Below are 27,216 nucleotides of genomic sequence, written 5' to 3' on the forward strand. Positions count from 1 at the left end.
ACCCACATACACCCTAGTCTGGCACTGCGCCACTAACTACCGCATTAACTACATAGTCAGGTGTCGTTCTTCATTGGTTATGTTCCTGTGGGCAGCATCAGTGGGGCCCAGGACCAACAGGGGAGCTTGAGCACAATTGGCCCGCTTCTAAAGGGCTGGTGAGTGTTCCACTTTACTGTTGGGATATCTTTTTGGGAGCCAACGAGGGGTTCCGGTATTGGCAGTTGTTTAGGGACTATGATAGTTGCCTTGTTTACCGTCTGTGTTAACGTAGTTTACTCTTCTCGGTAAATTACCACAATGTATGTTGATCAAAATGGCTAAATTTATGGATAGTGTTATGTCTGGTCATAGCATTTAATTTTTTCAGGGATTAGATACATATCCCAGTCATTGGTAAATGTTGATTTTTGTGGAATGTATTTTAACAGATAACTGGTAATGAATGTTGTACGAATATAAATGAACCAAACTTTTGACAATGCCATCCTTCCCAAGGAAAGCTATTTTTGTTGATATTCAGTGTCATAGTTGAGATATCCCAGACATTAGGATATCAATGTTTGTTGTGCCATCCCAAAAATGTAAACAAACAGACGACACACCAGGCGGCTGGTGGCGACGCCTCCCACTCTCTCCATAAGAATTTATTGCATATTGTCCCCAGTCTCGGCTCCTAGGGAAGCGCAGGTGAGGTACTCATAGATTTTGTGTGAATTTCTACAAGTATATCACCTACTGTTGTACTAATCAACCTCATGTATGTACTCTGATCTTCATGACCCTCCCCACTATCCCGTAATGACAATTCCCTGTTTCATGCAGTCTTCAGATAATTTTATTTGAATCATGAAAAAGTTTCAGAAATATGATGTGTAAATTTCATCCTTGGCTTAATTGTTACTCAGGCTTTATAGAGAGTTTCTATTCACAGTGATCTCTCTCTGATTAGGGTACTCTTAAAGGCAAAAGAAATGGCAACCATGTTGCGGACAGTGAGCAGCCAGTATAGGAATGCGAGTCTCGTATTCCCACATCAAAGTCAAAAGTTTCACACAGGAGTATCATCGTCAGCAGAAATTCTAAAGGGTACCTGGTTCCCTCCCCACCAGTATCACCAGAATGACCATGAAGAAGGTAAGATTGTGGATGAAGGAATTCTTGGCCAAAAGAAACTGCGAAAAAGTACATAGATTTAGAGGTAAGAGATCACATGTAACAAATCTCTTGGACTTTTGCGGGAGGGTTGAAGCATCTCAGAAGTTGTAGTGATCAAACAAGTATGAAGTATATTTTTAGTAATGGAGTAAAGCACGTTCGCTGGGGTGTTTGTGCGTTGATATCAATGTCATGTTATGACCAAATGATGTGGTAATTCACTTGTTTGTACATTTATGTACTGTACTTTTACATGTATTTCTACTATCGTATAATGGGATATTGAAAATTTAAAGACCCTGTTTTTTTCTCTATCGCAGTCTGCAATATTGCATTCACCCAGTGGTAAAGGGCTAAAAAGCTAAGAGCAGGTATAGTGTGGAAGGAGGAAATTTAAGGGATGTATATTGGTACAGGAAAGTAATTGACAGAATAATGGAAAGGCATACTGGACATGTAGAATTGATGATAGACTGTAATTGTATAAGGTTAGGAAAACCAGAAATAAGGTAGAACAATATTAGGTTGTATAGGTGTTGGGGAGGTTTCTTGATGGAGGTGGGATGATAAATGTTTGATAGAAGTCCTTCAGTATGTAAAATGTGCATAAATTGATGGAGAATGTGAAAATTTTAGTGTACAGAATATGCATGTAACCATAGTATTACACTATTCTGTGTGGGTAGATTGTCTGTTTTCTCTAAACATACAGGACTGCACATGCCATCATTGCTACAGCTAGATGAAAGCCCTCCAAAGAAGGCAAAAGTTGTAATATGTGGGGGAGGAATGGTTGGCACTTCTCTTCTTTATCACATGGCTATGCTCGGATGGGGTGCAGATACTGTTATGCTGGAGCAAGGAAGGTAATGGAAGTTATTGCTATTCTTATGTAAAGACTTTTCACTGAAAATTATATGATATTATTAGCTTTTGAATGATCATGAATATGCCTTCAAAATTTTACTGAGAAAAATGTGAATGTAAGAACATAAATGAGTCATGATTGTACTATTAGCAAAATTTTATTTCTTTTCAGAATTGGTGGGGCATCCTCATGGAGGGGTTCCGGATTCCTTGGTGGTGTAAAGATTATAAGATCAGAAATGAATGTTTTGCTTTCAAGTCAGAAACTTGCTCAACAGCTTGCTGAGGCTGGACATGACACAGGATGGAAACAGTGCGGAGGACTTCATCTTGCTCGTACACGTGATAGATTAACACATTTTAGGAAAATGAAATCCATTGCTGAGTGAGTAACTCCTTCATTGTTGTTCTTGGTTGATTATCCATATGATTTTACAGTAGCATATAAATGCTGAAGCAAGGGGAAGCGATGCTGTTTCCCGTGGGGTGGGGTAGTGCTAGGAATGGATGAAGGCACGCAAGTATAAATATGTATATGTGTATGTATGTATATGGATGTGTATGTATATGTATGAATAATTTTGATATGTATATGTATGTATATATGTGTGTATGAGCATTTATGTATATATATATTTAAGAGTGAATGTGAATAAGAGCAAGGTTATTAGGTACAGTAGGGTTGAGGGTCAAGTCAATTGGGAGGTAAGTTTGAATGGAGAAAAACTGGAGGAAGTAAAGTGTTTTAGATATCTGGGAGTGGATCTGGCAGCGGATGGAACCATGGAAGTGGAAGTGGATCATAGGGTGGGGGAGGGGGCGAAAATTCTGGGAGCCTTGAAGAATGTGTGGAAGTCGAGAACATTATCTCGGAAAGCAAAAATGGGTATGTTTGAAGGAATAGTGGTTCCAACAATGTTGTATGGTTGCGAGGCGTGGGCTATGGATAAAGTTGTGCGCAGGAGGATGGATTTGCTGGAAATGAGATGTTTGAGGACAATGTGTGGTGTGAGGTGGTTTGATCGAGGAAGTAACGTAAGGGTAAGAGAGATGTGTGGAAATAAAAAGAGCGTGGTTGAGAGAGCAGAAGAGGGTGTTTTGAAATGGTTTGGGCACATGGAGAGAATGAGTGAGGAAAGATTGACCAAGAGGATATATGTGTCGGAGGTGGAGGGAACGAGGAGAAGTGGGAGACCAAATTGGAGGTGGAAAGATGGAGTGAAAAAGATTTTGTGTGATCGGGGCCTGAACATGCAGGAGGGTGAAAGGAGGGCAAGGAATAGAGTGAATTGGATCGATGTGGTATACCGGGGTTGACGTGCTGTCAGTGGATTGAATCAGGGCATGTGAAGTGTCTGGGGTAAACCATGGAAAGCTGTGTAGGTATGTATATTTGCGTGTGTGGACGTATGTATATACATGTGTATGGGGGTGGGTTGGGCCATTTCTTTCGTCTGTTTCCTTGCGCTACCTCGCAAACGCGGGAGGCAGCGACAAAGCAAAAAAAGAAAAAAAAAATGTGTATATGAGTGGTTGGGCCATTCTTCATCTGTTTCCTGGCACTACCTTGCTGACACGGGAAACAGGAATTAAGTATAATAGATAAATAAATGCTGTTCAGACAGTATGTTGTGAATTTTTTCAATCTTGCTTGGTTGCAGAAATATGCAAAAGTAGTCTAGTGGTGTATGGTTTTAGATTATTTTTCATGAATATTTTTTCTGTTTATATTTCTATAACCATAATTTCATTCCCAATTTTGTTGAGGTGTACATGATTACTCTTAAGATCACTCATCCCTATCTTCAATCCATGCTCAGTGTGGAAACCCATTAAGTAGATTCATGTATTTCTTGATGCTTCCAGATTCATTTGTTTTTAGTTAACGAGAGATTAGTTTCTCTCCTATGAAATGAAGAACTTATAAGAAAAAGAAAACAGCAAAGAAAAAATTGAATAGGCCTTAGCTTTCCCATGAAAAAATAAAAACCAAGTGGGATTGTGTTGCTGGAATAGCACAAAGTGCTACATAGCTTGGTGTCAGTATGTCTCAGTGGTCACTACATTTTTTATGTAATATTTTTTTTGTTCGTTTTATCACCAAATAGAATTTTATCGTCAACAGGTTTATTATATTGATTGCTAGACTCCTCACCACCTCAGGCAAATATTGCTCAGTCAGCAAAAATTTTTCAATATTATCCACACTTTGCAGTATACTGTAATACCCTTTCCATGTCATAGTTAAAGGATAACTGGAGAACTCATCTGTAATTGCTGTATAAGAAGGTCTTGGGTATCGGGGTATCATGCAACACCACCATAGATCAGCTGAAATAAAATTGTTAGCACAAAAGCAGGGATCATCAGTCTCTGTTAGTAACCTTGTACTAAGCAATTTTCATCTGTGTGGGGTTTTGGTAACGAGTTGAAGTGAAACTTGAATTCCACAATTACATAAGTATTTCATACTTGATATACTAACTTACTTCAAGTTAGACTAATGCCTTCTTCCATTCACAGAACCTTTATACACTAAATGCTGCTATTGCATTTGATATCCATCATTCCTCTAACAGCATCTCTCTGATCTATTTCTGTGCTCATCAGCTTCAGCATCAGCACATCAATAAATGCACAGAAGGATTGCTGAAGTATGAAATACAGAAAAATACCATACTGGAAAAAATATATTTTCCTGAAAAGAATTGTCAAAAAATGAACTTCTACATGCTTACAATAAAGGTTGATTCAGTAGCAGTTTCCTTAATAAAGATAAGTAGGTAACTATGATAATAAGATATTGATATGGTGATCTGAAAATTTTAGATATTTTTTCCCTTGCCTCAGCGAAATAGCACCAGGAACGAAGAACTGCCCCCTTGCTCACTTTTACCCTCCTTTTGTCATGTATAATGCACAGAAGCTGGAGCCAGCCACCCACAGCCAAGCCCCACAGAGCATTCCAAAGTTTCCCTTGATTGCTTCCTAAGCCATGGTCCAGTCCATTGACAACATATCCCCTCCCTCTCCTTTTGATAACACATTACTCCTAGTCATTCAATCCCATGCATGCTGCTCACCCCCCCCCCCCCCCCCCCCCCCCCCCCCCCAATGTTCTGGCTATGACACTTCAAAACCTCCTTCACTCCATCCTTCCATCATATTATCAAGTCTCCCCCTCCTTCTTGTACCTTCGTCTGAAATGTAGCTCCTCTTAGCAGTTGGGTAGTGGATATGTGGAACAAGCTAAGTAGAGAAGAAAATATTCTTGTATTGAAAAATCTTTGAAGTAGGAATAGGAATTTGAGGTTGGGCTCTCAAAGTGTAAGATTCTTTACCCATACACACAGATAAGTAGGATACTTAGTCTAACTCTGTCCCACTTATATAAGCAGCTAATTGCAGATGTACTCATATCTTTTCTCATACATCCTTTACAGGTCTCACCTATATTTCCTCTTTTTCACTTTTATCTGTGAGTGACTGTATATATATTTTTACACATACATGACATGGCATGAAAAAATAATCCACATCTTTTATCAGTTCTCTTTCTTGAACATTTACAGAACCAGAGGAACAGAATGTTATATTTTAACACCTGAGGAGGTATCAAAGAAGTGTGAACTTCTCAACACATCAGATCTTGTGGGTGCATTTTGGGTTCCTAAGGATGGTGTGTGTGACCCTTATAAGTTTACTTATTCTCTTCTAAAATTGGCATTAGAGAAAGGTAAGAAGAAACTTTTTTGCCCCTGCATGTATTTTTATTATTTTTATTGTGTAGCCCCAGTAACTTCTTTATGGAGATCCCTCTGTTTCAAGGCTGCACTCTATGCTGGAGCAAGGAAGTGATAGACTCCTTTGGAGCAAGAATGTCCTTGACAAGACTGTACTGCTTCCTTTATACTGAGTGATACAACCTTGCTGAAGACTCATCACTCCCAGATAGGGTTCAGCAACACATGTATTTTAATCATACTATTAACATCATATTTTCAAGGGCACCCTGACACTAATGGAGGATATTTGAATAGCAGTTTGCTATATTGAGTTTCAAGAAAAACTAATTTTGTTGAAAGCATATCTTGGCTTGGCTCAAGATAGAGATATATATATGTTTTTGAGGAAGAATTTTGATGGACATTAATCCATCTATTCTATCTGTATCTCAGCTGCCTGTTCCTTGCAGGAACTCACATCAAGAGGTTGGTCATGGCAAAAGAGTGTCCACCTGTCCCTGTCCTTACATGATTTCCCTGCATACACCATTCTGTGCATTCTGTCCCCATTTCTCTCCCTTCAGTACTTTCACTTTCTCTACCCATATCACTGATGGTCTTCCTCACACACCATCCCTTTTAATCATGCTGTCATGCACTCTCATTTGTAAACTCCCTAACTTGCATTCTTTCCATGTGCCCAGACCACCTCAAAGAATTATATTTCACCCACTCTACCACTCCACAATTCTTTCCCTTTAGAATTTCTGCCATTCCAGATCTCTCATACACACCTTCATTACTTTCTTCATTCCTTCCAGTCATTCTTTCCAGTCATACCTTGTGTTCCTCTCAAGTAACTCATTTCTGCAGCCTGGATTCTTGTTTGATCCATCCCAGTGAATAGGGAGAAGGTTTAATGATGATAAATGGATAGTAATCAGAAACAAGGGATTCCTGTCAGAGGTAGAGAGAATGTATTGTCAGTTGAGGATACATTGAAAGTTGAAGGTATCGTAAGGCAGATGTATTTTCCTTTGTCATTGATAAAAGAAATGAGGTGACACACATAGTTTGAGAGAAAAAGTGAAAGTGAAAAGATAAGGAAAGTGATACAGAAACTTGGATTTGGTTAGGTTGCTAAGAGTTCATTAAGGTAATCAGTGAGATTCTGAAGGATGGGGTTAAATGCTCAGATGTTTTCTGAAATATCAGAGAACTTGGAAAAAAGGCACAAAAGGAGTATGTGAGTAAATTTTAGTGATAGGGCCATAGCACAAAGCAAAAGGTGAAAGAAATGGATGAAATAATGGCAGAGATTGTCTCAGAAAAGATTGAGATTTGAATAAATGAAGTGAGAGTTAAACAGAAAGGACTTATATAAAAATGTGTCTTTGTGGGTCATATCTTTATCACAGGAATGTTAGTTGAGATTTTGCTGATATTCTGAAAAAAGAAAAGAAAAACCCTTTGCATTTTCTGTTCAAGAAGCCACTTTTAATGGCTTGTTAGGAAAGGATGGTGGAAAGTGATGGGTGTTGATGAGTAGGATTCAGACTTTCATTGTTCAGTAAAAAAGATACTTCTGAATTGTCTTCTGAGATTTGTGGAATATTGATGCTTTGTAAAAAGATTTTAGTGATGGCTTTTTATGTATACAGTGCTAGCAGATTTAGGCTCACCAGGCCCTCATTTGTGTGCTCCTGTGGAAGGCTACCTCACCAATACCACCATCTATCCTCCCTCACCATCATTACCACTCCGTGCTTTCCTACCTTCTATAATCTCCCTCCCTATCCACCGCACACTCCCTCACCACCACAACTCTCCTCCTTCCTGGACACCACACCCTAAATGGCAGATGGCATTCTTTAATGGTTCCAGCCTTTTCCCATGCCATTTTCCATCTCTGTACTTCCCATATTGCTGACACAGCTTTTCCACTCAATAATAGAAATTTTTTTGAAAATATTTCACCCCAAACAGCCTGCAATTTTTATCCTATCAAGGAAATGGTCAAATATAGGCAACTGAACATGGGGTTAGTCTTTAGACTTCTGGCAGCTTCCTAGGCGTGTCTACAGACTAGAGTTGGACAGGCAGGAGCTTTTTCTTTATTGTGTTGATTTCCATTCAATTAAAGCCTGGGACATCTAAAATGTTGAGTATTCTATATGGCATATGAGTGAATAATAGGAGTGGGTTAATGGAATTGAGTGATGAAAGTGCAAATGCAGACAGCATACAGAAGTTTAAAAAGTATGATAGTAAAAGAAGTCCGAGAGATGGGGGCCCCAATAGTGTACACCTCCCTCCCTGCACCTTACAAATAGGTGATTAGACACACACACACACACACACACACACACACACACACACACACACACACACACACACACACACACACACACACACACACACACACACACAGACACACACACACACACACACACACACACACACACACACACACACACACACATATACACATACTTCCTAAATCCATATATGCATTTGCCCATCCATATATACAAATGTTAAAAAGATATAAAATTCTAATTGTTATTGCAACATCCACAGGCTCACGTGCTGTGGAAGAATGTCAGGTGTCTCGATTCTTGGTTCATGATCAACGTGTGGTTGCTGTAGAAACCAACAGAGGGACAATAGAATGTGACTATGTTGTAAATACTGGTGGCTTATGGGCAAGGAAAATTGGGCAGATGTCAGAACCTTATGTTAAAGTGCCAGTTCATCCAGCTGAACATTATTTTCTCTATACTCATCCGCTAGATGGAATTGACCTTATGATGCCAGGTAAGGGAGTTTACTCTTTTCTTTACTTTAATTGCAAAAACACATTCATATATAATTTTCGTATATATATATATATATATATATATATATATATATATATATATATATATATATATATATATATGTATGTATATATATATGTATATTTTTTCTTTTTTTTTTCATACTATTCTCCATTTCCCACATTAGCGAGGTAGCGTTAAGAACAGAGGACTGGGCCTTTGAGGGAATATCCTCACCTGGCCCCCTTCTCTGTTCCTTTTTTTGGAAAAATTGAAAAAAAAAAAAATTTGGTCTCCCATTTCTTGTTCCCTCCATCTCTGACACATATATCCTCTTGGTCAATCTTTCCTCACTCATTCTCTCCATGTGACTAAACCATTTCAAAACGCCCTCTTCTGCTCTCTCAACCACTCTCTTTTTATTACCACACATCTCTCTTACCGTATTATAACTTGCTCGATCAAACCATCTCACACCACATATTGTCCTGGAGACATCACACACCCCTGCTGCAAACCAACATTCACTGAGAACCAATCACTTTCCTCTCTTCCTACATGTACACATGCCTTACATCCTCGATAAAAACTTTTCACTGCTTATATATATTGGTTCCAATAATGTTGTATGGTAGCGAGGCATGGGCTATGGATAGAGTTGTGCGCAGGAGGGTGGATGTGCTGGAGATGAGATGTTTGAGGACTATATGTGATGTGAGGTGGTTTGATCGAGTAAGTAATGTAAGGGTAAGAGAGATGTGTGGAAATAAAAAGAGTATGGTTGAGAGAGCAGAAGAGGGTGTTTTGAAATGGTTTGGGCACATGGAGAGAATGAGTGAGGAAAGATTGACCAAGAGGATATATGTGTCGGAGGTGGAGGGAACGAGGGGAAGTGGGAGACCAAATTGGAGGTGGAAAGATGGAGTGAAAAAGATTTTGAGTGATCAGGGCCTGAACATGCAGGAGGGTGAAAGGCGGGCAAGGGATAGAGTGAATTGGATCGATGTGGTATACCGGGGTCGACGTGCTGTCAGTGGATTGAATCAGGGCATGTGAAGCATCTGGGGTAAACCATGGAAAGTTGTGTGGGGCCTGGATGTGGAAAGGGAGCTGTGGTTTCGGGCATTATTGCATGACAGCTAGAGACTGAGTGTGAACGAATGGGGCCTTTGTTGTCTTTTCCTAGTGCTACCTCGCACACATGAGGGGGGAGGGGGGTGTTATTCCATGTGTGGCTAGGTGGCGATGGGAATGAATAAAGGCAGACAGTGTGAATTGTGTGCATGTGTATATATGTATGTGTCTGTGTGTGTATATATATGTGTACATTGAGATGTATGGGTGTGTATATTTGCATGTGTGGACGGTGTATGTATATACATGTGTATGGGGGTGGGTTGGGCCATTTCTTTCGTCTGTTTCCTTGCGCTACCTCACAAACGCGGGAGACAGCGACAAAGCAAAATAAAATAAATATAAATATATAAATGGCCTATCCACTCATAGACACATGTATATACATAAAAGCCCATATATATGTCTGTGTATGTATATGTATACATACACAGACATATATACATGTGCACATATTCATACTTGCTTGCCTTCATCCATTCCTGTCGCTACACAGAAAACAGCATCGCTGCCCATATTTGCCCTTTCAGATGATCTCCCTTTCTACACACTCATCATTGAACCAAGGACCATCGCCTTCTCCCTCACGTAGTGGGTATTCAGATTTATCATATCTCTGAACTGATATATTTCCTCTGTTCTTTTACATATGATTTCATCTTTTATGGTAATACAATGCTAAATTCATTATGCTAGTTTTGTCTTGCTGATGTGTAACCTTTTGTGATTTTCTTTATAGCCATAAGAGATCCAGATGCAAACATCTACATGAGGGAATTCAATGGAGGATTTCTATGTGGGGGCTTTGAAAAATGGGCCAAACCATCATTTGAACATGGGGATCTTCCAGGTAATGATCAGTCCTGTACAGTATGTACATAAGTTACAAGCTTTCATCTTTTTTTCTGTTTACCCAATAATGTAAGGTGGTCCAGGTCCATGTAAAATATCCTGGAATTATCATGGTCACTAATTTTTAACCTAATATGAGATTAGATTATCCCTTTTATCCATATGTTTCAAGGCTTTAGATGAAGCATGCTAACTTGTTTTACATCATTGTTGTTGAATTAAGTGTACCTTTAGTATTTGCATGTAAACCTTATATTTTGATTTCTATATGTGAATAACTCAAAATTTGGATTTGTTAACCTTCTGTTTTTTCAAACAGGCCAGTTGCATGAAAGGGAACAGCTTGAGGATTGGGATCATTTCCATGTACTGCTTAAAGAGATGCTCCATCGGGCCCCTGCAATGAAGAATGCTGTTCTTGGCCATCTGTGTAACACTTCCTGTGCATTTTCTCCTGATCACAGATGGATAGTTGGAATGGCACCTGAAGTAGGTGTTTGCTATGATGGCAAATATTTTTTTTTTTTTAGCTTGAGATGGTTTTATGATTCTCCAAAGATAATTTCTTTTTCCATCTGTTAGATAAATGAAAGAGATTTGGAGAGATGGACAAGTATGCAGTCTTTTGGTGATGAAGGGCATGGGAAGTTAGTCTGTGGTGGCATATTCAAGTGAGAAACTGCAGAAGTTGGTGTTTGAGTTTGGGAGAGTTTGTGAAAGAAGTTTATAAGATTTAGCAGGGCAGAAGGACAGGTTAGTTGGGGTATGAGTTTGAATGGAGAAAATTTGGTGGAAGTGGAGCATTTTAGATAACTGGCAGTGTACTTGGCATAAAATGGAACCATAGAAGCATAAGTGAGTCATAAAGTAAGTAAGGAGGTGAAGGTTTTGGTAGAATTTAGGAAAGGTAGAATGATATCGAGGGCAAAAATGGGTGTGTTTCAAGGTTTAGTTGTCCCAATGCTTTTGTGTGGATGTGAGGCATGGTCTTTGGATGATAATGTGCAGTAAAGGGCAGAAGTTTTGGATATGAAATGTCTGAAGACAATATGTGGCATGACATGGTTTGATTACGTAATGAAAGTGTAGGTAAGAGGTGTGGTGATAAGAAGTTTGTTTGAGAGAGCTGAAGAGGGTGTGCTGAAATAGTTTGGACATATGGATAGAATGTGTGAGGTGAGATTGACAAAGAGGATATATGTGTCAAGAGTGGAGGGGAAAAGGAGAAAGGAGAGACATAACTGAAGATGGAAGGATGGAGTGAAAATGTTTTAATTGGTTTGAGCCTAAACATTCAGGAATGTGAAAGACGTGCACTGGATAAAGTGAATTGAAGTGATGTGGTATACAGGGGACAACATGCTGTCCTTGGACTGAATGAGGGCACGTGAAGCAGCCAGGGGAAATCATGGAAAGGTTTTTGGGGCCTGATTGTGGTTAGGGGACTGCAGTTTCAGTGCATTACGCATAACAGCTAGAGAATGGACATAGGGAGTGAGGCCTTTTTTTGTCTATTCCAAGCACTACCATGCTAATGCAGGAGTTGGCAAACAAATTTAAAATAAAGATGATTAGTTATTTAAATATGTGTTTAGTCATCACTCAATGCATGAAATCAGATAGATTTGTGAAAAGCCTGTTTCTTTTCTCATAGTTGTATTACCAGCATACCATGGCAGACTTGTATGGATTCATTTATACATCGCTGTCATTTTTTTGTCATCATCCATCCATTGTTTGTCTGTCTGTTGTCATGAGCCACACTTTAACGTGTAATACAACTTTAGTCACAACTAGAAAAGCTTACATGCTTACATCAGATACTCATGAAATTTTATGCAGTTGTCTCCCAGTATGTAAAGAAATGGTTGGCAAGTGGATTTTGCCTGAGGTAGCTCCATTATAGTTAGGTTTATCAGGACTAGCTGACGATCAGCCTAGGATCCCAAATGGAATTTAGATATTATCTGTTCTTGCAGCTTGCAAACTACTTTGTGACTGCAGGACTGAGAAGTGGTGGTAGCACTGCAGCTGGTGGTATTGGCAAAATGATTGCTGATTGGATAGTTAATGGTACTCCCCCCTTGGATGCCTGTGACCTTGATATACTACGCTTCCTTCCAGCTCACAATAATAGAAGATTCTTACTTGATCGTGTGCGGGAAGTTCCTGGTGAGTGTCAGTGTGTTTGTCTGGCTAGAATGTTATATGCTGTACTTCAGAACTGGTAAAGTTTTGTGATTACTTGCTCATTAAATGAAGTAGCAGAAGCTTTATGTGATGATTTCTGTATTATTTTATCACTGAGTACCATTTTATCATTAAGTAAAAAGATTAACAAAATTTACTTACTAAAATTGTAAAAATAGAAGCTAAAAATTATTGTGTTCTTCATTTCTTTTGCTAGGATGATGCATGTGCTTTGGAAACCATCATCAAATAAAAATATGTTGAAAAGTATAACTAAGGAATTTCACAGGCTATATAGGTAATCAGGGGTTGAAAACACCCCAGGCACCACTGTCACACAAAAACTGTGTAGTACCAGTACGGTTCTGCCTCTAATCCTTCCTTTCTAATGTTATTAAGGAGAATACATGCCATCATGTGGGAAAGATGCACACACAACTGGGTGAACCATGAAAAGGATTGTCACCCAGGGTCAAATCAGCCTCATATTGCTAATTAAGAGTTTATAAGGGTTAAAGAAGGTATTGTCAAGAACAGATAACTGAGCTCTCAAAGAAAAATGCTTGTCTGGCTCCTTTCTCTGCTCCCTAATTTTACAAAGTGATAATACAGGAGGGGTAGATTTCCAGCTCTAATATGAGCCTTCATGGAAAAAATGCTTGCTTGGTTCCTATTTCTTTTCCCTAATTTTAGGAAGTGATGATCCAGGAGTGGTAGATATCCTCCCCATCTGAGCCCTCAAGAAAAAAACTTGCTTGTCTTCTTCCTTTGTTCCTAAATTTACAAAGTGATGATATAGGAGGGAAAAATTTCTAAATCCCATCCTTTGCTTATGTAAATATGTACATGTGGTCTTTTTTTTGTCTGTTCCAAGCACTAGCACTACCTTGCTAACATGGCAAATGGCAATCAAATATGAAAAAATATATATACATGTGTCTAAATTTTTTTCAGGGCTTCACTATAGCATTGCATATCCTTTTGCGGATTTTACAACTGGGAGATGCTTACGTATGTCCCCAATATTCCCAAGACTTAAGGCTGCTGGAGCTGTATTTGGACAAGTAATGGGATATGAACGTCCCAGTTATTTTCTGCAAAAAGAAACTGTAGATTTAGAAGGTAAGAGATTATAGAGCCAAATGAATTTATATAGTGGACTTCAAAAGAGTTAGAATTACCACTTTTCCTGAGTGGACACAGAAGAATCAGTAATGGAATCCTTTTCAGATGAATATCTGTTATAAAGAGATTATTGTTGATGTTTTGTCATGTTTAACACTATGACCCCTGGGCCACACTCTGGCTGTTTTGTTTGATCTTAAATTTGTGGGTAACACCTTCTGTTGTCTTGTATAACATATTGATGATGTAAAGATGCGTAATAATTGACTTCTAGTATATTTTGGCAATAACATATTTAGACTAATTTGCTGCATGTAATGTACACATATGCATGTCAAAAATCATGAGAATGACTTCTGTGATGCATCACTTAGCATTGCTGACTATGATGCATTCATGGGCTGCCAGCACTTGATAACTCCAAAGGAACTTCATTACTTTTTTCTCATGAGAATGCATAAAGAATACTGTATTGCATAATCAAGTAATTATGATTTTTTAGTTACATTATTTGATACATTTTTAATACAATTGTTTTAAAAAATCCAGGTATCCAACTTCAAGTATCTGTACAACCACAGTTCCCAACTTGATTAAACAATTGAACTTTTACTATCATATCTGTATGGCTGCTTCTTCCTTACATTCACAGGGTGTTGAGAATTTATGACAAGCAGTGAAATCCTAGTTTTGAAGATTTAGAGCTTTGAAATGGATTAGGAATTAGGGACAGTTTATTGGAATACAGCAGTTATAAAAACAGAATTAAAAAAGATACAAACAGTTTTGAAAAGATTTGGGCACAACAGAAATAAAGAAAATTTAATTACTTTTACAGTATTCCTAACTGCCTTTCATGCCTTATTGAGGAAGTTTCAAAGCACACTTCCACTTTTTCAACTGTCTATAGTGTACTGAAACCAGACCATACAGTCCACAGCCAAACCCTACGAACAACTCCATGGTTTACCTAGACCACTTCATGTGCTCTGGCTCAAACCACTGACAGTATGTCACCCTTTATTTACTACACCAATCAATTTATTCTATCCCATGCTTGCTATTGGCATATATTCAGGCCTTGATATACCAAAGCCTCCTTCACTCTGTCCTTCTTTCTCTTTTTTCTTCTTCCTTAGTTTTTCCATCATTTAATATACTAAGATAACCACATAATCCTGATCACCATGTCAGAAACTTATCAAGGAAGCCCAATTCAGTACAAGTCAACAAACAACACCTGTAGTGAGTGCCATGTAATAGCCCTGCTATTCCTACAGAATCTCATCATCAGTATTTTTAGCTAGGTAGGTACTACATAAATATTCTGTAATTTTCCAAATAAAAATTCTCCTTGTATTTTGTTCATTTCCATTTACCTCAGATATTCATAACACCCTCTTCAAGGCCTCTCTGCCAACCAATAAATTTGCTTTCTATAGTTTCACAAATGCCACACACACACATATCTGTTTTGTGTTTACACCACCTTCTCTGTTACCACTCTACCATACACCTAACTAGGTGTGTTCTACAAACTCTTGCCTCTGTATTCTAAGTATACCTCCTGTCCTTTGTCCAGTATGTAAAGGCATTGTGATATAAATGCATATATATTTTGGAGATGGAAAAGCTATAAGGCATTAGTATTTAGGAAGTATTTTTGGCAGTGATGAAAGAATTGAAATTTAGATTGTAGGTATAATGTCAAATGTAGACAAGCACCAAATCATAAAGGAGGGTAATAAATGGAAGGAATTCAATGTATCACATGTGATCTTTAGGTGTTACAGAATCATGTGAGTGTATGATATGTGTTTCAGACAGTGGAATACCTGGTATAATCCAAACAGTTGTGCAGTAATGAATTTTGAAGGAAGGGCATTTAGAGTTTGGAGTATGGATAGTGAGATCTTGTGAAATTTGTGGGAAATTAATTTTTTGAGGAGTGCTTATTAAGTAATAGATGAGTAAGATCAAGTAGTAGTATTAAGATGTAGACAAAGAGAGGATAACATAGACTGCATCTAAGTGAGGTGAGTGTGGACATATGCTGAGAGATTGCTAGAGATATAGTAGGTTTGAAGTGAGGAAGCATGGATGTGACAGGGTGTTTTTGTGGATGTATCTTCATGAATGTTTGGAAATACACTATGTAAATAAAGCTTTGTATAATTCAGTGAGCAAGACATAAAGAGAGTGCTTTGTGTAAGCCATGTCAGTATGGCAAAATCTTGACATAAGTGCTCATAAATAGGTAGGTATGTGTAGATGAGTCACCTAGCTGTACAGCAGAAAAGGATCTATAAAGTATGAATTGATAGATGAAATCATAATGTAGTGTTGGGTATTATTTATAATTTCATATTTTTTCTTGCAGATTTCAATGCACACAGTGATAGTGAAAACTCTGCACCATTTCATATTGCCACCACCAACACTTGGACAAAGCCTGCATGGTTTTATAATGCTGCAGATGAGTATGCGGCATGCAGAGAACGTGTAGCCATTCTAGATTATTCTTCTTTTACAAAGTTTGATGTTTGGGTAAGTGTTACTAACCTTAAACTAAGTTTACATAACTAGAAAATATAAGTTACCCTTATGGCAGAGTTGTATAGTCTTAGTAAAGCTCATCTTTATAGTGCACCATCTTGAACCCATATTCATCTTGTTTCTTTTGACTGGATATTTATACCTTATTCCTCAGCTAGTATTAGAAAGAATTTGGCTTGATATTAGAGATTTGCTTTTGCTAATTCTGAAGAAAGTATACAACCAATATCCATGCCCTTGTAATACAATAGCTGTGTGAATATACTAAAAATTGATCTTCTAAAAAGGTTTCTTTACAGTCAAAGGAAGCCATGGATCAGTTAGGGGCTTCAAAAAGTTACCAGCCACCCTGTTCGTTTTTCAGACATTTTTTTTTTTTTTTTTTTTTTTTTATACTTTGTCGCTGTCTCCCGCGTTTGCGAGGTAGCGCAAGGAAACAGACGAAAGAAATGGCCCAACCCCCCCCATACACATGTACATACACACGTCCACACACGCAAATATACATACCTACACAGCCTTCCATGGTTTACCCCAGACGCTTCACATGCCTTGATTCAATCCACTGACAGCACGTCAACCCCTGTATACCACATCGCTCCAATTCACTCTATTCCTTGCCCTCCTTTCACCCTCCTGCATGTTCAGGCCCCGATCACACAAAATCCTTTTCACTCCATCTTTCCACCTCCAATTTGGTCTCCCTCTTCTCCTCGTTCCCTCCACCTCCGACACATATATCCTCTTGGTCAATCTTTCCTCACTCATTCTCTCCATGTGCCCAAACCATTTCAAAACACCCTCTTCTGCTCTCTCAACCACGCTCTTTTTATTTCCACACATCTCTCTTACCCTTACGTTGCTTACTCGATCAAACCACCTCACACCACACATTGTCCTCAAACATCTCATTTCCAGCACATCCATCCTCCTGCGCACAACTCTATCCATAGCCCACGCCTCGCAACCATACAACATTGTTGGAACTACTATTCCTTCAAACATACCCATTTTTGCTTTCCGGGATAATGTTCTCGACTTCCACACATTTTTCAAGGCTCCCAAAATTTTCGCCCCCTCCCCCACCCTATGATCCACTTCCGCTTCCATGGTTCCATCCGCTGACAGATCCACTCCCAGATATCTAAAACACTTCACTTCCTCCAGCCTCTCACCATTCAAACTCACCTCCCAATTGACTTGACCCTCAACCCTACTGTACCTAATAACCTTGCTCTTATTGACATTTACTCTTAACTTTCTTCTTCCACACACTTTACCAAACTCCGTCACCAGCTTCTGCAGTTTCTCACATGAATCCGCCACCAGCGCTGTATCATCAGCGAACAACAACTGACTCACTTCCCAAGCTCTCTCATCCCCAACAGACTTCATACTTGCCCCTCTTTCCAAAACTCTTGCATTTACCTCCCTAACAACCCCATCCATAAACAAATTAAACAACCATGGAGACATCACACACCCCTGCCGCAAACCTACATTCACTGAGAACCAATCACTTTCCTCTCTTCCTACACGTACACATGCCTTACATCCTCGATAAAAACTTTTCACTGCTTCTAACAACTTGCCTCCCACACCATATATTCTTAATACCTTCCACAGAGCATCTCTATCAACTCTATCATATGCCTTCTCCAGATCCATAAATGCTACATACAAATCCATTTGCTTTTCTAAGTATTTCTCACATACATTCTTCAAAGCAAACACCTGATCCACACATCCTCTACCACTTCTGAAACCACACTGCTCTTCCCCAATCTGATGCTCTGTACATGAAGACTATTTATCCAACATTGCATTTTTTCCTCACCTCTAACTTCTCATCCTTTAGCAACCACATGAAAGTTTAATGGATTCATTAGGAAAAGTACTGAGAAAAGAAATCTAAATCTTCCTTGCTAAGGCAGGAGAAGCCACTATCAGACTTTTTGGATGTAGTTTAGATATCTGTTGTTCCTGGATTTGGCTTAAGATAAAATCATCTTAAATATTTTGCTTTAAATGGAAGTCTCTAATATACAGCAGTGGAAATTACATTTTCTGTTAATACCAATATTAAACATGTTAAACAAGAAGAAATATCTTATATATTTAGCAAGAATACACTATAAGTATTATGCAAATTGATACAGTAGATGGTGATATAAAAGAAATATTAAGAGATGGAACCCCTTGAGTTTAAGATTACCTCTCCCACTTTGCACAAATTCTTGATTCTAAGTAGGTAGTCATATGTATGCAGTAATAAATGCTTATGTTGACCAAGTTTTTTCTTACCTTAATATTTCATTACAGTCAAAAGGGAATGATGTGGTTCAAGCACTGCAGTACTTGTGTAGTAATGATGTTGACATACCAGTTGGAGGCATTATACATACTGGTATGCAAAATGTTTATGGAGGGTACGAAAATGACTGTTCATTGGCTCGTATTGCTCCCAACCAGTAAGTTAATCGAGTTTGTCTCTTTATAGGATAAGTATGTTTGCCACATTACTGACATACTGTTGTTGCAGTCATTTATTTGTATTGTAGACATACAGCTTTTTAATATTGTGTTAAGTTGCATATTTCCCATTTCCACAGCTACATGATGATAGCTCCTAGTATTCAGCAAACTCGGTGTGGCACGTGGTTAAAGCGAAATCTTCCTGCTGATGGCTCAGTGGTTATGAGTGATGTGACATCCATGTACACAGCCATATGCATTATGGGTAAGTGAATGGGAAATTGGTGATTTGTTTTAATGTTATGTGATAAGTTGCTGGTAAAGTTCTTTATGTGTTCGGTGATGCTCGTACGATGTGAACATCATATATGAAAAAATTAAAACATTACTAAAATATTAACACTTTAGCTTAAGCACCTAATAGCTTTATCAGGAAAATCCTTGATATGAGCTAAACATTGTTTATATTGTCGAAATGGAAAAACTTATAGAAAAGAAATATTGATTTTCAGAATGGTAAATGTTACCAGTGGAAACACACAAGGGTAATTATTTCATTGTTATTTTTTATTCAGTCTGTATCATCCTGAGGAAATTCTTCATGTATGTTGAATACAGTACAACTGCCCCAGGTCTTTTTTTATACAAATCAGTCTGTATCTTCCTGAGGAAACTCTGTATGTATGTTAAATACAGTACAACTGCCCCAGGTTTTTTTTTTCTACAAAATTTCTGTTTTACATATAAATGACAAGTTTTTCTCAAAAAGTATTTTATATTTTCAGGTCCTTTGGCACGAAATGTATTGTCAGAGCTCACAGATCTTGACCTGTCAACAAAGGCCTTCCCATTCTTCTCATTTAAGGAGATAGATGTAGGCCTTGCCAGTGGAATTCGTGCTATGAATATCACTCACACAGGAGAGCTTGGATGGGTTTTGTACATTCCAAATGAGGTATTTGTCATGACCATTGTGTTGTGCTAAATTTGTGTCAACAGAATTCCTGTTGAAAATTAATCATTTTAATGTTGGAAATGTAATGTATTATACTCTTCTTGAAATGTAATGTATTATACTCTTCTGCCTTCCTTCTTTTTCCCAAATCTTCCTCTTTGACTCTTCTTTTTTTCTTTCTCTTCCCCCCCCTTTCTTTCTCATTTACTTTCCTACCTTTTCCATCCTTTCTGCTAGCCTTCTGTCCCTTTCCCCTTGTCCATCTTTTCTTCTGGCTTCCATCTATGCTTCCCACTTTTCCTGCCTCATCATTTCTTTCTTTCTGTAGTGCTCTCTTCTCTTCCCCATTCTATATCTTTCTTGTTTTTTATCTGTCTGTATCACTGATGCCTGTCCCCTCCAGGAATTCCCACAAGTGTGTGGCCATGGCAAAAGTGTCCTCCTTCATTCCCCTCCAACGTTATCTCTCTTTAATTGTTTACAGTTATACACATGACGCTAATTATGAATATTTAAATATTTTTCAGTATGCTCTACATGTGTACAACAACTTAGTGTCTGTGGGGAAGAAGTACAACATGCTCCACGCTGGTTATTATGCCATGCGTTCTCTGAGGATTGAAAAGTTCTATGCATTTTGGGGCCAGGACCTTGATTCAACAACAACTCCTCTTGAATGTGGCCGAGTCTTCAGAGTTAAACTCAATGTTAGTTTCTTGACCTAAAATCATGATTTGTACTTCATTTTCATAAGTCAGTGCTTGATACACAACTATAGAGGTAACTGTTCAAGTATGAACTAGCAGTTATCCCTACCCTCAATACTCCTGGCTCTGAGAATTTTAAATAGTTTTGTCACTGTTTATTGACATATTACTCAATTGCATATTAACAACAAGGAACAGTATTGATGTATTGTTACATTTCTTTTAAATGTTCTATAAGTTTCTCACTACCCTCTATCCTAGCTATTCTCTCTATTTCTTTGGTAACGGTTGTAATGGAATGACTTAGAAAAATATCAGTAAAGAACAGTAGGAACAAGGTGGAAGAATCTGCAAACACTGTTAGACTTGCCTTCTGCCAGTAGCATGTTAAGGGTAAGGCATTAAAAGCTAAGAAGCGGTACTAGAGTTCACTAGTTATGGAGCCCCTATTGCCGTGCCACCCCCTTGAGGAAGTTCCAGAATGGAACAGGTATCAAAGATATATAGAATATAGAAAGGGTACCTGTACCTCGGTTGGCTCCAAGTGTATCTCCACCTCTTTTTATCTGTATCATAGGCTTGTAGAAGCTATACTGCCTCTGAATAAGGAATGGGCATCACTGGGTACTCGGCACCAAATCACCCTGTGTCATGAAATTAGAGACTTGGGTGAATTGAAGTGTCATTGTAGCATCTTGAGGAATGAGCATCTGCTGGCCTTATAAGTGTCATGTGGTAATAAAGGGTGAGGCCATTTCTTAATCTGTTGCTGACGCTGCCTCAATAATGCTGGAAATGGTTATCATGAATGATGAATAAAGAAATTAGTAAAAGGAGTAGAAACAGGAATAAATACTTTCTTAAGAACATCATATTTGTGTAGTGAATTACCAAGTTCTGCTATATCATTGATGTGACTAAAGGAGAACCTGGTAGTGAGTCAAATAAATGATATTTTCCCATAGATTAATAAGTACAATTAATATCTTATCCGCATAAAACTAAGTGTAAAGTTCTAATGCTTCTATACTCTGAATTTTACAGAAAGGAATAGACTTCATTGGACGAAAGGCTTTAGAACAACAGAAGGAAGAAGGCGTCAAAAGATTATATGTACAACTGCAACTCCAGGACCACAACCCAGAAGTAGATCCTTGGGCTTGGGGTGGTGAACCCATATATCGAGATGGTGTCCATGTTGGAGTCACCACCACCACTGGTTATGGATATACACTTAATAATTTGGTAAGTGGTTGTTTGCAGGCACCATACCCTAAATGTGTCATGATAAGGGATGAGAATTACAGCTGATGACCAAATATGATGAAAGATTAACATTCCTACAAATTAATAAGGATTCCATATTTTTGTCTTTTTAAATAACAAGTTCAGTCTTACTCTTGACACACTTAGCCTTGGATATGTCCCTGCAACAGATCATTGATTCACAATGATTCACGTAACATTGCTTGGTTAAGCATATATATACTTTGCTGGACACATATAATGATTTCCTCTTTACTTCTCATCACAAGGGTCTTGATTTAATGGGTTCTAAATATATTTATTGCACTGCATTTATCATTGGAAATTACATGCCTGAGAATGATAAGTGGTGCGAGATGGGTTAATATTGTAACGAGTGAGAGTTTTAGAAAGAGGTTTCCTAGTAAGCTAAACCTGATAGAGAGAGCTGACCAAAGTCTGCTGAAGTGGTTCAGACAAATAAGGAGGATGAATGAGAAACACTAAAAGAATTTGTCTCAAAAGTGGAAGAAGGAAGGGGGAGGGTATACTGAAAGATTGAAGGATGGAATGATGAAAGTTCTAGGTTATCAGGACCTGAATATTTGGGATATGTGCATTGCACATGATAGCTAGAGAGTGGATCTGAACAAATGCAGCTTTTTTCATTTGCTCCTGGCACTAGCTTGCTTGCGAGGGGAATGATGATCAAGTATGAACAAAAAATATATATTTATACAATGTATACCACAATATAACTAATCAACAACCCTCAAGAAGAAGTAGAAAGTTTATTCCTACTTCAGCATCCTGTATTCTCTGAAGGAAAGGACTTATGGACAAGATACGAAAGAGACATTGATGGCAGTAGTTGCAAAACTCAGTTTACATTGAGCAATGGGAAAGGCTCTATCCATGTTTCAATCTTTGTAATTTTGACAAAAACTTTTCTGAACTTTGGATATTTCATTAAATTATTCATCATGAACAACTCATCTCTAAAACTCTCAGATTTAGTCTTTTCATGAAACCTGTCTAGGACATTTGAAATTTTACTCATGCAAATGCACTAAACCACAGTTTCAAAACTTGATTAGAGAATTAGATGAAGCTTCCCCAACTGATCTGCCAATGCACTGCTCACTGTGATGGCTTTTGAGATGCAAAGTTATATCTCCTTTTTTTCATGCTGCTGGAACTGCTGAAATCTTTTATGGATGAGAAGTGCAGAACCTGCCCAAGCTTACTGATCCAGGATGGGTTAAAGATTTGGCTTTTCTAGCAGACATGCTGCCCAATTAAATATATGTTGCTCCACAAGGGATGTTTAAGTTATCTGATCTTGATTAAAGCGGATTTACTTTTATAAACAAACTGCAGTTGTTTCACAGACTGATGATGAATGGTGAACTGACACATTTCCCAATGAGTAAGATCAAAAGAAAATCCAGAAAAGCACTAGCTACAGAGCACGGATATATATATGCAAATATGATCAAAGATCTGTTAGACAGTTTTATAGCAAGATTTCAAGATTTGCAAAAAAGATATCAAATCAGATTTATGATTGATCCTTTTAATGCTAAGGTAGACTATCTGATGCCCCTTAACAAATAATGATGCAAAATTTCAAGAATAGAAATAACTGAACTTCTCAAAGATGACATTGAAATCAGATTATAAGACAGAGGGACCCCTTACTTTCTGAAAATCACTATCAAAGAATACATACCATTAATGGATGAATTGCTTTCAAATTAATCTTTATTTTTGGCTCGACCTATCTTTCTGAGTCTTTCAAAACATGGGAAATCCAAACATCAGTCTGTTTTGACTGACAGCCACTTCAGAGAATTGTTGCACGTGAGCTCAACAATACACATGCCAAGTATCAAGGGACTCGTGGGAAGAAAGTTTTGCCAGAAATCTTACTAAACTCAAGTAAGATTATTATTGATTGTATCTCCTCTAAGTTTAGTCTCATCTCTGCTCTGCTGGGTCTGATCAACCTAGGAGGACCAGTAAGGTGATTTATAATCTGATAGGGATGGGTTTTTCATCACTTTATGCTTCATCAGGGAATCAGTTGCCTGACTGATGTTCTTTAGTTATATTTTTATTATTCATTATTATCCTTGATTGCCATTTCCTGTGTCAGTGAGGTAGCACCAGGAAACAGATGAAGAATGGCCCATACACACATATATACTTGTATATACATAAACATGCATACACACACATATTTCGTTTATTTTTTATGCTTAATCCCAGTTTCCAATGTCAGTGAGGTAGCACCAAGAAACGGAGGAAGAATGGCCCATCCACACATATACACATTTATATACATAAACACCCATACACACACATATACATGTATGTATCAACATATAGACATGTACATATTCATACTTGCTTGCCCTCATCAATTGCTGATGCTACCCCGACCCACAGGAAACAGCATCACTACCCCCTGCTTCAGCGAAGTAGCGCCAGGAAAACAGACAAAAAAAGGCCACATTCATTCACACTCATTCTCTAGCTGTCATGTGTAATGCAGCAAAACCACAGCTCCCTATCTACATCTGGGCATTGCAGAACCTTTCCATGGTTTACCCCAGACATTTTACATGCCCTGGTTCAGTCCATTGACAGCATGTTAAGTTATATATATATATATATATATATATATATATATATATATATATATATATATATATATATATCCATCCTTGGGGTTAGGGGAGAAAGAATACTTCCCACATATTCCCTGCATGTCGTAAAAGTTGACTGAAAGGGGAGGGAGCAGGGGGCTGGAAATCTTCCCCTTTTTTTGATTTTCCAAAAGAAGGAACAGAGAAGAGGGCCAGGTGAGGATATTCCCTCAAAGGCCCAGTCCTCTGTTCTTAACGCTACCTCGCTATCGCGGGAAATGGCGAATAGTATGGAAAAAAAAAAATATATATATATATATATATATGGAAATAAAAAGAGCGTGGTTGAGAGAGCAGAAGAGGGTGTTTTGAAATGGTTTGGGCACATGGAGAGAATGAGTGAGGAAAGATTGACCAAGAGGATATATGTGTCGGAGGTGGAGGGAACGAGGAGAAGAGGGAGACCAAATTGGAGGTGGAAAGATGGAGTGAAAAGGATTTTGTGTGATCGGGGCCTGAACATGCAGGAGGGTGAAAGGAGGGCAAGGAATAGAGTGAATTGGAGCGATGTGGTATACAGGGGTTGACGTGCTGTCAGTGGATTGAATCAAGGCATGTGAAGCGTCTGGGGTAAACCATGGAAGGCTGTGTAGGTATGTATATTTGCGTGTGTGGACGTGTGTATGTACATGTGTATGGGGGGGGTTGGGCCATTTCTTTCGTCTGTTTCCTTGCGCTACCTCGCAAACGCGGGAGACAGCGACAAAGTATAAAAAAAAAAAAAAAAAAAAAAAATATATATATATATATATATATATATATATATAACAACTACCAATAGCACCTCCCTCTCATTAGTATGAAAATCTGAAATAGTGGCAGCTTCAAAAGAAACTATTTTTTTCATATTTGATTGCAGTTTCCTGTGTTAGCAAGTTAGTGCCAGGAATACATGAAAAAAGGCACTTAGAAGGAAAAAAGCTCATTGATCTTCATTGTTTTGAAGCTGCTTTTAACATTTATAATTATTTGGGCATTCTGGTGTTTCAGGTTTGCCTTGGCTTTGTAAGGAACTATGACAAAGCTGGTAACATGGATTATGTCACTCCTGAATATGTGATGGACGGACTTTATGAAGTGGATATTGCTGGTGTGCGATACTCTGCAATTGTTACCTTGCGATCTCCATCCCTCCCAACCAAGTTTCCTGAGCCTCAAGATAACAGATACCTTGCAACACAGACTTAAGCTTCAAAATTTAAATTATTTATATTTATGAAACACACCATTTGTGGTGTCACATGTAAATACTTAGTTTTAGTGTTATAGGAAGATGTATTAGTCAGAAAATTTCAACAGCAATTACATTGTTAAACTTTACTCTTTATGTTCACCGATGCACTTAATAAGAATTACCTCCTGATTTCCCTAAAAGTGGAGTTCACATTATTTTCACTACCTTTATGCTAATAGCTTACGAAAATGTAATAAACATTGAAGAATATGAATAAATATTATGAATTATTGAGGGAAAAGTAAAGGTTTTGATTATCTTACCTTACCTTTTTGCCCTAGAACCCTTTCAATGGGGCTCCCTCAACACTCAGGAAGCAAACCATATCCACTGAATGGGATCACAGACTGAAAACCGTGGTGATATAATGTATATGTCTCCATGAGTTTAGTGCAGGAAAATGAAGGAGCAGGGGTTCAAAGTCCTCAGTGAAGTTGCATCATGGGCAAGAGGGGTATTGTGATACAGTATGCTGAAATTACGTTTACAGTGTTGAAGATACAGGTGGAGCCCAGAGTACAGGCAAGATAGTGTAACTTATTTTTCTTGTAAGTGTACTTTCAAGTGAATGTATGTTTGGTGGAGTGTAATTTAAGAGTGGTTGGAAGAGAGATTGCTAGGGCTTGATTAGTCACTACAGTGTGGATATGTTTTGTCAGTGCTGTGTTTACAGTGGGTAGGGGTTTTGTGAATATAGGTTGCTGAAGTGTGAGGCAGGGGTGAGCTATTTATTTCAACTTGGGTGTTGGTGAAATGCTATGCCTTTTATTTGTTTGGGGGTTGGTGAAATGTTATATAGTAGTTTGAGTGGAATATCGTCATTGAGAGGTTATGTTGTACATCTTCAATTTGTACGTAAGTTTTTTTAGAATGTAATTCTCTCTTTAGCAATGGAACTGATTCCAAGATGAGTTGTGTTTTCAACAGTAAATATTGATGAAAAAAATAATTTGAGATCTTTGAAACAGATTCCAGTGTTTTAATTCTTATAAACCAGAAATGAACCCAAATTTACCTAAAGTGATGTTGAATACTGGCAATTTTCATGTTTTACACTAGACTTAACCTCCCCTCCCAAGTCCTACCCTTTTATTAAAAGATCATAATTTTCACATGAATATTATCATTGTAAAGGTAGTAGGTAGGAACATTAGGCAGGAGCCTTAGCAAACACTGCACTAGAGTTGCCATTTGCCAGTGTCCTGTTAAGGGTGAGGACTAAAGGCTAGGAAGCAACACTGGAATCACTAGTTATATTGACTACATTGCCAGGGCCACCCCCTTGAGGGAGTTCCAGGTCGAAACATGCATTAGAGATGTAGATAGATAGATACACAACCTATCTATCTATATCTCTAATGTCCATTTCCTCATGGAACTCCCATCAAAGGAGTGGCAATGGTAAAAGTCTCCACTTATCCCTATCCGTACATGCTTCTCACAACAATCATTCCACTACATAC

The 27,216-nt window shown here is 38.2% G+C and overlaps 1 protein-coding gene across 3 annotated transcripts; it reads left to right on the forward strand.

The window, feature by feature from the left end:
• Positions 1 to 25,994, forward strand: LOC139757064 (pyruvate dehydrogenase phosphatase regulatory subunit, mitochondrial). 3 transcript variants are annotated; one of them, XM_071677102.1, is made up of 18 exons: positions 8 to 158; positions 597 to 690; positions 953 to 1,137; positions 1,871 to 2,024; positions 2,198 to 2,410; positions 5,598 to 5,761; positions 8,331 to 8,567; positions 10,443 to 10,553; positions 10,875 to 11,044; positions 12,535 to 12,727; positions 13,700 to 13,867; positions 16,251 to 16,417; positions 18,749 to 18,897; positions 19,039 to 19,166; positions 19,687 to 19,856; positions 20,384 to 20,563; positions 21,608 to 21,808; positions 25,510 to 25,994. In XM_071677102.1, the coding sequence occupies exons 3-18, from the start codon at positions 975 to 977 to the stop codon at positions 25,705 to 25,707; spliced, it is 2,766 nt and encodes a 921-aa protein (XP_071533203.1). In that variant the 5' UTR covers positions 8 to 158; positions 597 to 690; positions 953 to 974; the 3' UTR covers positions 25,708 to 25,994. The 3 variants fall into 3 exon arrangements, with proteins under 3 accessions (XP_071533202.1, XP_071533203.1, XP_071533204.1); XM_071677101.1 differs by lacking the exon at positions 597 to 690 and having other exon boundaries at positions 1 to 158; XM_071677103.1 differs by lacking the exon at positions 8 to 158 and having other exon boundaries at positions 581 to 690.
• Positions 25,995 to 27,216: the final 1,222 nt, after the last annotated feature.

The sequence above is a fragment of the Panulirus ornatus genome, chromosome 24 (genome assembly GCF_036320965.1).
Source record: "Panulirus ornatus isolate Po-2019 chromosome 24, ASM3632096v1, whole genome shotgun sequence".
In the NCBI taxonomy this organism is placed as follows: Eukaryota; Metazoa; Arthropoda; class Malacostraca; order Decapoda; family Palinuridae; genus Panulirus; species Panulirus ornatus.